The sequence below is a fragment of the Maniola hyperantus genome, chromosome 9 (genome assembly GCF_902806685.2).
Source record: "Maniola hyperantus chromosome 9, iAphHyp1.2, whole genome shotgun sequence".
Lineage (NCBI taxonomy): Eukaryota > Metazoa > Arthropoda > Insecta > Lepidoptera > Nymphalidae > Maniola > Maniola hyperantus.
This window is the reverse complement of record NC_048544.1, coordinates 12,758,662-12,770,916: the sequence shown is the minus strand read 5'-3', so window position 1 is coordinate 12,770,916 and position 12,255 is coordinate 12,758,662. Positions and strand designations below refer to the sequence as shown.

General features: G+C 38.0%; 1 protein-coding gene across 1 annotated transcript in view; it reads left to right on the top strand.

Moving 5' to 3' along the window:
• Positions 1-12,255, top strand: part of LOC117985080 (uncharacterized) — a 30,877-nt gene that overhangs the window by 13,036 nt on the left and 5,586 nt on the right. Inside the window, exons 2-3 of the mRNA XM_034971759.2 lie at positions 9,726-9,968; positions 10,557-10,694. Coding sequence (XP_034827650.1) covers positions 9,726-9,968; positions 10,557-10,694 — 381 coding nt within the window. The remainder of the gene's footprint in view (positions 1-9,725; positions 9,969-10,556; positions 10,695-12,255) is intronic.

Genomic DNA, 12,255 nt, shown 5'->3' with positions numbered 1-12,255 from the left:
AACAATAAACAAATGATATTATGGTTTTATTTAATTATTTTGTTTTATTTTTACGACAATTGACAACGAAGCAAACGCCATCTATTGTGGCTCGAATGAACTCTGAACATCGACCCACGCGTAGTTCTGCACCTTGATGCTAGGTGGCACCAACATACTTTGAACAAAATTGATTTTTATTAAAAGCGAAACGCTAGTTAGTAGTTCAAAATTTACAACGTCACAATACTTCCCCTCCTACGAAAAGGTTCAACAGGTTGAACCACGCTGCCCTCAGCGTCATCCAACAACTACTAACAATTTGCCTGAAACAAACAAAAAAAACACAGAAGTTACGCGTGAACGCACATCTACTACTAACAAGGAAAATTGTCTAACAAAATAAATATACTGAAAACAGTGTAATGTTTTATACATTATACTTAACTACACAACCCTAACTTCTAAAAAGAATATATACAAAAAAACTTCATGGTGTCTAAGACACTTGAGTGGAAACATCTTGGCATCATTCTTCAGCTGACTGATAGAATGCGTCTAGGCCTACGGTGGTTCACTCTTTTAAACTACCATCGTAATATTTGTTACTCAACAAATACGGAAAATCTGGTTGTGAACGGGTCCATCTGATATGGCAACCGTTCTCTATCCCATTCGGAAAAATAAAACCGAATCAAAATCGGAATATGAGAAAAAAAAACGAAATAACTCTCCTAGAAAATAGATCTCGGAACAGAATCGGAAAAATAACAGAAATGATCCATTATCTAGAAGGAAAACGAAAACAAAACACAAAACCCCCCCTTTTCGTTATCCCCAAAGTACGATATTTGCATTTTTACTTTCTCTACCGGTTGGTCTACCACAAGCATTCCAATCATCACATATTCATCCCTACATACATCCACTACATTCATCCTCAACTGAACCATGGTAATGTAACTGTTAATTCAGAACATCACTACACTCATACAAATTCCTAATTGAATATTGATAACTTAAATATTCAAACAGTTTAGACCAAACTAAGTAATGGCAAATATCTACTTCTTAATATCCTTAATATGCCAAGTGCCTATTGGGTGGTTGTCAGCTACTCTAACTAGTTCGTAAACCAAAGGTGACAAAACCTTGACAACCCTGCACTTTTCATACTTAGGTGCCAGCTTAGCTGCGAAAAAATTTGTAGCGTCGCTTTGTGGATAGGTCTTTTTCCACACTATATCCCCAACAGAATAGCTTGCAGACCTACGCCTTAAGTTGTAATGCGTTGCATACTCTGCATGAGCCTGAAACAAATTTCTCCTAACCTGACCAAATATGTCCTCCAAAGTTCCAAACTTTCCTGCGTATTCCTCCCTTGGAATTCCGGCCTCGTACTCCTTATCCGTGTCCTTATAGAAGGAACCATTTAAACCCGGTTCTCTAGCGTGGACAAGGAAGAACGGGGAGAATCCAGTGGATTCATTAACCGCACTGTTTATGGCGAACTGGACCTTGTACAGGTTTTCGTCCCAGGACCTGTGGTTATCTTTCACAAAAGCGGCTACAGCAGTCATAACAACCTTATTGTACCTCTCAACAAGGTTAACTTGCGGAGTGTACAGTGGTGTGTAGTGTAATTTCGGAATATTATAACGCTTAATGAGATTACGGAATTCAGATCCTGTAAATTGGGACCCATTGTCCACAATCACAGTCTCTGGAACACTATGGTTCAAAAATACAAAATTCTCTAGCGCTTTAACAACAGCGGCACCTGTGGCACGCCGTAACGGAAACAACATTGTATATTTCGAAAAACAACACGTCACCACAAAAAGAAATGTAAATCCTGATTTAGACCTAGGCAAAGGTCCGACTAAATCAGCCGAAATGACCTGAAAAGGTCTCTCGCAGACTTTAGGCTTCCCTAGCAGACCTGGAGTGGCTGATGTCGTGTGTTTATACGCAGAGCAAGTATCACAATTCTTAACGTACTCAACCACGTCCTTATACATACCACGCCAAAAATATCTGAGGGATAATCTGCGATGAGTTTTGAACACACCAAAATGACCTGCAGTTGCATCTGCATGGTTTTGTTGCATAATTCTAAGGATGTCGTTCTTGTGGACTACCTCTTTCCAGTCGAACTCACTGAGAAGCTGGTATTTACATTTACTGTAACGATATAGTTTATCGTTCAAAATACAAAAATTCGGAAAATTTGCTGGATTGATTTTACAGCCATTAAATGTTTTGTCATACCAGTCATCTACCAAAACTTGTTGACTAGAGTTATCATTACGATCACCAACTACATCTACGTGTATGAGTCTCGACAAGGTATCCGGAACTACATTATCACAACCCTTCCTATGTTCGATAACAAAATTATACTGTGATAATCTACAACCCCATCTGGCGAGTCGTCCTGAGGGATTTTCTAAATTTAAGAACCACTTTAGGGATGCATGGTCTGTGATAATTGTGACTGGCTTGGAACCAAAATAAGCCTGAAATTTCTCCACTGCAAAAATCACAGCTAGAGCCTCGCGTTCCGTCGCGCTGTAATTCCTTTCGTTTTTATTTAGGCTCCTACTGACATACGCAATGGGATGATCGCAACCATCGGTTTCTTGCGTCAGCATACCACCAACACCATATGCAGAAGCATCACAATGTATTTTGAATGGTTTTTCAAAATTCGGTACCGCAAGAACAGGTGCGGTTACCAACGCATTCTTCAATGTATTAAATGCTACCTCTGCCTGTTCGCTCCACTCAAATTTAGGTGCGTTCTTTCCTTTACTCGTTAGTCTATTGAGTGGTGCAGCGATGGTTGAAAAATTCCTAATAAAGCGCCTGTACCAAGAACAAGTGCCTAGGAAAATCTTTACCTCCTGTGCAGTTTTTGGGGTCGGAAAGTTCAAAACTGCGGCAACTTTTCCAGGATCTGTGCGTAAACCAAATTCATCCACTATATACCCTAAATATTTCAAAGAGTTTCGAAAAAAATTACATTTATCAAAATTTATGGATAGTTGAGCCATTTTTAGTTTATCCAGAACTCTGTTTAATAAAATTAAATGGGTTTCGAAATCAGCAGAACAAATAACAATATCATCTATATAACAAAATACTATTCCATTTTCAATATCACTACAAAAATTTTGATTAAATAACTGGTCCATTAACCTCTGCTGTCGTGCTGGTGCACCGCATAGGCCAAACGGCATGACTTTAAATTTGAATAACCCTCTACCAGGAACTGTAAAACTGGTTTTTTCCTGAGAGTCGTTAGCTAATGGAATTTGCCAGAAACTTGAACTTAAATCAATCGATGATAAAAACCTTGCCTCTTTCAAGCTATCTAGAATTTGTGGAATGTACGGTATTGAGTATGAATCCCCCTTTGTCACTGAATTTAATTTCCTGCAATCTAGGCAAAATCTCCAGTCTCCATTTGCCTTTTTCACTAAAATTGCTGGGTTATTCCAAGGGCTTTCACTCGGAGTAACTACGTCCATTTCCAGCATCCTATCTAACTCTTTACTTAAAGCTTCCTTCTTTTCGGGAGAAAGTGGATATTGTTTTATTTTTATTGGCAAGGCATCACCGGTGTCAATAACATGTTCAATTAATTTTGTTCTACCCAATCCAATTTTCTCTGAAGAAATATCTAAAAATTTATTTACTACAGACTGGGCTAATTCTTTCTGTTGAGATGATAAGTTTTCAAAAGAAGTGATGGTATGAATTTGTTTATTATCAATCGCACAAATATTGTAAAATTGAGAAGGTGCCTTAATTAATTCTAAATTATCAAAAATGCCAGGGGCTAACTGAAATGTTTTCCAAAAGTCACAGCCAAAAATAACATCCGCTATTATAGAGGGTACTACAAAAAATTTTATTATGTGAGTTACGGAATTATAAGTAATCGGAATAAACATATAACCCATGCAATCAAGTTTGTCTCCATTTGCCACTGAAAATGTGGTATCAATACTGCTATGCAGTTTATAACCGAATCTCAAAAAAACCTTGTGCGCCTGGTTACCCAAAATTGACGCGCAAGCACCGGAATCTAGTAAACCTGTAATCTCAAACCCGTCAACAAAAACCTTTAAATGTGGCCTAAAGTCTCGTTTATCCACTGAATACAGAACTGTGTCAGGTAAAAGGGGATGTTTTGTTGTTAATGACCAAGTTCTTTACTTGTGTCTCTGCACAGTTCTTACTAATTAGTTTTTTGAATTTTTGTCCGGAGCGGGTTTACTAATCGCCTTTTTACTACAACTTGGACATGTCTTTACTGTAAAGTTCTGACGTCCACACGAAAAACATCTAATACATTTCGGAACTGTCCTGCAAAATTTAAAGGAATGGTTACCCTTGCCGCACTTGTAACATAGTTGTTTATTTGTTTTCGAAAAATCAGTGCCTTTACTTGTATCAACCTTAGGTGCAGGTGTGACTGAAAGTGTGTTTATCTGTTTTGTCACTTGTTTGTAAGCAAACTCTGAACTTAAAGTTGCCTTACTGTTAGTAGGCTCAGAAAATAAGGCGGAACGCTGCCTCGCAGCCTCTAGTTTGCGACACTTTTCCTTCAACATTGCGACAGACTTAATGTCAACAAGAGCTAATTGTTCTGAGTAAAAAGGGCGAATATTATGTAATAAAATTTGTAACTTTTGTTCTTCGGAAAGTGGTGTTGACAACCTTGAAAACATGCAAAACATTACAGCGAAATAGATAGACACAGGTTCTTCAGAGCCTTGTGTTCTTGCTCGAATTTCACCTAGCAACCTGTAGTCATAATCTACTGCATCAAATTCCTCTAAAAATAAAGTTTTCAATTCTGACCAAGACGAAACTTGACATTTGTTGCCTCTGTACCATAACAATGCTCGGCCTGTAAAAAGATGAAATGCAGAAACAAATAATTTTCCATCTGAAACGCCATAAGATCTTTTATATTCCTCAACGCGTTCGATGAAACTGCGCGGATCACCCTGTCCGTTGAAATTTAACTTCCACTTGGCAACATTTTTATCACCAGTGCAGTCAACGGCGGTACTCTCGGAATCCAGTGATTCGTCGTGAGACGACTCATTGTCAGCATCTAATCTGGAAATCAAACTCTGCAACTTTGTATGTAATTCACTCTTCCTACTTATTAAGCTGAGTTCGGAACACTGTATTCTCAAAATTCTAAAGTACAAATGTGAAGCTAAAGCTTTAGACCTACAGAGGGCATGTCTATCTTTAGTGTCAGAACACTTTTTTAATAAATCTTCTAAGTCTTGAAGTTTTTTAGTAATAACCCCTAACTCACTTTCAGAAGAGAAATCTGTCTCTAAAATTGATTCAGAAGGAATTTCCTGAATTAATTGTTTTAACTGTTTCTTTAAACCTAGCACTGTAGGTGCTGGAGTTTCGGAACGAATGGATACCTCATAACACAATTCGTCCTTCAGAAGTGAATGAAACTGGGCAAAAGTCTGTTCCATTGTGTTAAGTCAAAACACATTTAACAAAATATCGAGCTTGTGTAACTGTCTATGTTTAGCCTTATACTAATTGGTTAAACACAAACACAAAAGAAGTTATTTAAACTATTAAATATACACAAGCAAAATACACAACAAAAACAATATTCTTAAGTCTATCCTAACCTATTTTATCAATTATGTTCCTATTCCAAAATATTGTTAATAATACAAGCACATATTATTACTATAGTAAACAAAATATAACAAAATAAAACTTCCCAAAATTGAATAAATGATTGTAAGGTGCAGTATCACCTTTATGAGTACACAGTGTGTTACAACCTTTACAATTACAAAAGTAAACAGGCAACAAAGTTGCAATGAACTCTGAATAGCATATTATCTTTAAAAAAAACAAAGAGATTGTGCAATGGTTTGATGACTGTTACTTTACACTTTTAACACATAACCTAAAATACAACAAAATCTGTTTCTAAATGTCACTTTAAACTACCAGCATTCAATTAAACTTAACATGTTTTGTGTGTGAAGTAGCTTTTATCATAACCTTAACACAGCTCTAAACAAAATTTCAACAAAATAATGAAGTATCAAGTCACTGAAAAAAAATTGTTCATAACTTCATACTTGAACTTAATGTAATCTCTGAATATAGTTTATATATTTAGTTTCACAAGTTGTAACTCTTAGTATTTATAAATGTATGTGTGTAACTAGTTAACGGCACATAGCGTTTCAAAACTTTAATTATACTAAGTTACCGGAATTTTCAAACATAAGATGTACTTACTATTGAAAGCAATACCCAACAACAACTCAGTTAAGCAATGTTTATTACTAAACTGAAGGCAAACATTCACTTATACACCTCCAAGGTAAGTCGATAACATAATTAAACGGCATAAGCACCATTTATAAAGTGTTAATTAAGTAAGAAAAAACAAATGTTGGACTATACTCAGAAAATTACTTAAACTATCAAACAAAATTTCTAACTATTAGTTATTATTTAGTTAGTTAACCATAAAAACAGCTTAGTGCTCTTTGCAATGTGTCACTACTTAGAAAATTGTACAATCAGCGGAGTACATTTCATAAAATTTACAAAATTTCTCAAAATATACAGAAATAACTATATAAAAAAAACGTTCGGGCGCCATTTGTAAGGGTGGTAAATTGGGCGGAATAGAAATATACCCGGATACGGAATAATCTACCACCTTACAAAGATTAGAGGAAAAAAAAATAATTTTACTTACTTGATCTATCTACCTAGTAAAGAATAGAAGCTAGCCGTCGACTCCCTTGTAATGTATATGAGGTGTTATAAATGAAATTTGCTAGATGTTAGGCAAAATTGTTTTTAATGTAACTTTTACCGGGGTCGCTTAATACATAGTGATGGCTAATAATGCTTAGTTATTCTAGCTTAATGCCAAGACTTAATTTAGATACATTAGAATGCCTTAGGTAGATAGTACATAAAATCTATGTTTTAAATTTAAGATGCCATTGGCATGGAATAGACAATGACACAGTAAAATTCATAAAATTGTTTCAAAATAAAAGCTCAGTAGTAAAGACAGGGTTCTTACTGTACACATACACTAAGAAGGTTCACTAAACTGTTCCAGGATACAAACATTTGCTTACTTGTAGGTGCGAAGACTGCAAGGTAGCTGGACGGCATCGGCCAAGCTCCCAAAACTCGATTTAACTTGATTCTTCACAACCGAAATGTTTCATTACAAAGATTTTCACCAAGTCTTATCCATAGAATTAAGTTGCCAACGTGAATGTGCAAAAGAAATAAATACGGAAAACGAAAGCGAAAAACGGAAAACCGAAAACTAAAAACGGAAACGCAAACGGAAACCCTGTAACAAAGAAAAACAAGATTATAATTTGTGCTGTGTGAAAATTTCGACACGTGGAATTTTCCCGATCAAACACAACTCACCTATTGAACTCCTGGCCACCAATGGTTTTCAGGAGTCCACCCACAACCCATTATCCTCATTTATTTGGGAAGGTAAAATAACTGGAACTGAAAGGGAAATCATGAAATTAGGATTTTCTCTAACCAAACCGCCATTTTGTCGAATCCACATTACTTGATTTTTCACTCACCATAATTGATGAAACATTGAAATACGTTAGGATGACTAAATTTATAACAATTGTATTTTCCCAGGCGAAGCCATGGGCGAAAAAGGAGTGAGATTTTCCTGGAACGAAAAAATTCGTCTTCACATGTTGACTCCAGAAAAATTCTAAATCTCACCAATCGGTGTTGCCAGACGCAACCCGAGTGTGGCCGCTCTCATTTAGTTTGATCATGAAGCCAATTCATTTTTGAATATTTGCGGAACCTAAGGATATATTATAAGAACCGTTTTGTTAATGACTTAACAATAAACAAATGATATTATGGTTTTATTTAATTATTTTGTTTTATTTTTACGACAATTGACAACGAAGCAAACGCCATCTATTGTGGCTCGAATGAACTCTGAACATCGACCCACGCGTAGTTCTGCACCTTGATGCTAGGTGGCACCAACATACTTTGAACAAAATTGATTTTTATTAAAAGCGAAACGCTAGTTAGTAGTTCAAAATTTACAACGTCACAGTCCACCTTTCGTGACAAAAATTTTAGACAGCCAACTCAAGTTAGTCACTATAAGCCTTGAAAGTATTTCTTACTATCTAATCTAGGCATGTGAGTATAGGTTTAAGTCACGGATATTCGATGGAATGTGTTGCGTCGGGCTAGGTAACAAAGCGGTTCAAATACCACGAAGTATGTGGTATTATCTCTCTAATGTAGAAAATAGAGATCACCTCGATGCCTTGACCTTACCCATCTGTAAGGTTCATTCAGAAAAGCTAATACAGTACGTGGAAGTAAGTAATATGCATACACCTTTAGAAGGAGATAGCAGATTTGTAGAGCATTGTCTCTGTCATTGAGACCGACAAAACATCATATAGATATAAGTGATAGAGACAACGCTCTACAAAGCCGAAATGTCATTCTAATGGCCGATGTACATTACTTTCTGCCGCGTACTATACTTAGGTATTACCTAAGTTTAAGCTATTTTTGGACAAGTCATTAAAACGTCCTCTCATATTAAACTTGCGCGGGGCCATAGATCACAACGCGTACCTACAGGCTTATCGACAGTTTTAATCTTTAAAATGACCTAACTGCAATATTTATTATCAAGGTGCAATTGCTATTACAACCATTTAATAGAAATGGCGGCCTAAACACCAGAAGTATTTAATAGTCGCCGAGTCTCGAGTCGGAACGGAATTCCCCCAAAAACCGTCAAACATCCATATTTAGGTACCTATAAAACAGCTCATCCCCGCACCAGATGACATCGAATTAAACTAATAGATACCTATTATAAGTAAATTATAAAATTATATATAATAAATGAAAACAAGCTCTTTAGAACTTGAAATATTACTTGTAGCCAAGTGAGTGAGTTAATTTTTAACCCACCCACCAATTGGTGGTGGTTGGTATTATAAAAAAAATAAAAAAACCCGCTCAACTAAGACTGCAACTTGGACCAAACGCTCCACTTCTAGATTCCATTAGCACAGCGAACATGAAAAAGATTTTAGTACGCGAAATATTGTTCTGCGAAAATGTACCGGAAAATATCAGCACTGAATATTGTATGGTGTTTCCGACATTGATTTGTTTGCTAAGTGCTAAGTTGAGAAGCTTGAAACGAACACAACGCGAGACGAAAATATTATAACAGCAATATGTCTTTTTTAGGGTTTCGTACCCAACAGGACCCTGTTACTAAGACTCTGCTGTCCATCCATCCGTCCATCTGTCTGTCAGTGGGCTGTATCTCGTGAACCTAATAGGTATAGAGTTAAATTTCACAGAATGTGTAATTCTATTGCCGCTGTAACAACAAAATATAATAAAAATTTCAAAATGGAAAACCACCATGGAAAAAGTGTTACCTATTTCTTGTACGATGGCACGGAACTCTCCATATGCAAGTTTATGCAATGGTTTTGACGTTTGATAAAAAGTCGCAAATTTGGCTAGTAGTCAGTCATCATCCCTATTATTTCTTCGAGCTCTAGAAGCTTCGCGGTCACCACCCAGCTCGGTGACGCTGTAGCAGCCAGTAGGGCCTACGCAGCATACTCAACCCGAAAAAAATTATTTACATGTTCCAGTTTAAGGATGTCTCCGGCAGCGTCGTTTGGTGAACGATGGGCTCGCGACAACCTGGACAGAGAGGCTTCAACGGAGGAAATTCAGACCCTCGACTTATTCCCTGCTACCTGCGGAGGGGACGTGGTGGAAGCCGCCAAGAGGGCCAGGAAGTACTACACAGCACGAGGTTCAAGCGGCTTGACGGAGTTGTGGCACAAAAGCCATCCGGACGATGAGGATATTTTGTCTAGCTGTCAAGATGCGTAAGTATAAAATCATTAACAAATTTGTCGCAAGTCAGTCCGCGTAAATTTGGTTTTTTACCCGACTACGGCAAAGCCAAAAGAAAGGGTTATGACCTTACTTAGGGGTAGGTCATAGGTAGGACTGCTGGACATAAGTCTCTTGTAGGGACTTCACACGCCACGCGCCGCCTGAATCCAGCGGCTCCCTGCGACTTGCCCGATGTCGTCTGTCCACCTAATGGGGGAGTCTTCCAACACTGCGTCTTCTGGAGCGAGGTCGCCATTCCAGCACCTTGGGACCCCAACGTCTATCGGTTTACGAACTATGTGCCCTGCCCATTGCCACTTCAGCTTCGCAACCCGTTGAGCAGTGGCGTGCATATGGTTTGTAGCCAGGGTAAGCAGTTATTAAACAGGAACCTATTAACAAGCAGGTCCTAAAGGAAAATAAGCAATTAATCCATTATGAGTAAGGTAAGCAGTGATTTAATGCCTCTATGAACTGCACGCCACTGCCGTTGAGCTATGTCGGTTACTCTAGTTCTTCTACGAATCTCCTCTTGTCCGTTTATTATGCCATAATCCATAGTAATGTTTTGATTTCAGTTACATAGTACCACTACGTTCAAGAAGCGTGGGTGGACGCCGCATGACACTGGTTCGCCTTCCGGCACCCACGGCGTTAGACCGGCCTCTGTGCGCGAGAGCCTTCCTCTCTAGGTGGCTCATGATATTGGATATAAGGTAAACCACAGACATATTCACCGACCACATATACCACACCACACAGAACCACAGGGCAGGTTATTTTACAACTTCTCCCATTGCCAAGGGTCACTTATCTTTTACTATTGTTCATTATTGGTAGGTACAAATAAAATAAAAATCGGTCAAGTGTGAGTCGGACTCCCACACGAAGGGTTCCGTACCATCGTAAAAGTAAATAAAAATAAATAGATTTGTATTGTGTGTTCGTGCGTTTTTAGGGTTCCGTACCTCAAAAGGAAAAACGGAACCCTTATAGAATCACTTTGTTGTCTGTCTGTCTGTCGGTCTGTCGGTCTGTCAAGAAACCTACAGGGTATTTCCCGTTGACCTAGAATCATAAAATTTGTTTGGCAGGTAGGTAGGTCTTATAGGAGACATGAGGGGAAAAACCTGAAAATCGTGAATTTGTGGTTACATCACAAATGTGTTATCAAGGGGGGGTGTCGTAATGAAAGGGTTTTACATGTACATTCTCAAACAGATTTTTATTTATTTTTATGCTTAATAGTTTTTGATTTATCGTGCAAAAAGTCGAAAAAATACGAGTGTGGTACGGAACCCTCGGCGCGCGACTCTGACGCACTTGGTCGGGTTTATTGTAGTACTTGTACGTAGTACGTAGAGATGAAGTGCATAAAGTTTCTGCATGTTAAGCAATAAAGAATTTAAATGAGGAAAAGTTATATTTCTCTTGCAAGTTGTTCATCTGGTTAAAAGTTCTTAAGGATCATTTTAAAAGCACTCCTCCTTTATAACGTGTTCAAAGACTCTTGAACTTTGGCTATTAAAAGTTTGACTTCGCCGAGTGAAATTGGCTCTAATGCGTCGATTGTGTTGAAAAAACTTTTAGATGCTATATAATATAAAATATTAAAATCTTGAAAATGAGTTTTGAAGAATTCAATTATCCGTAGTTCGAGTAGGTAGGTAGGTATAAAAATTTATATCATCATCATCATCAACCGATAGACGTCCAATGCTGGATTCAGGCGGTGCAAGACCGTGGCGTGTGGACTGTGGAAGTCCCTACAAGAGACCTATGTCCAGCAGTGCACGTCTATGTCCAAAAAATATGTGGCTATAATATTAAAATACTCTACCAAGTAGGTAGATTTTTTTTATTCAGATAAAAGTTAGCCCTTGACTGAAATCTCACCTGGTGGTAAGTGATGATGCAGTCTAAAATGGAAGCGGGCTTACCTGGAAGGGGTATGGCAGTTTTTATTAAATCCACGCCCCTTTGGTTTCGACATGGCATCGTACCGGAACGCTAAATCCGCTTTGCCGGTAGGGTGGTAAGTAACGAGCCACGGCCAAACTCCCACCAGACCAGACCAGAAATTAAAAAATTCCAAACCCCTGCCAGGAATTGAACCCGGGACCTCCCACTAATAAGACCACAGTGCTTACCACTGCGCCAGAGAGTTCGTCAAGATGGTAGTATAAGAGATGAGCTAAACTATGAAACATGAAGCGAAACTTTAGATGGGTTTCGTTACCAACATAACCATTCGCTCAGCATCCTCGCAAATCTGGT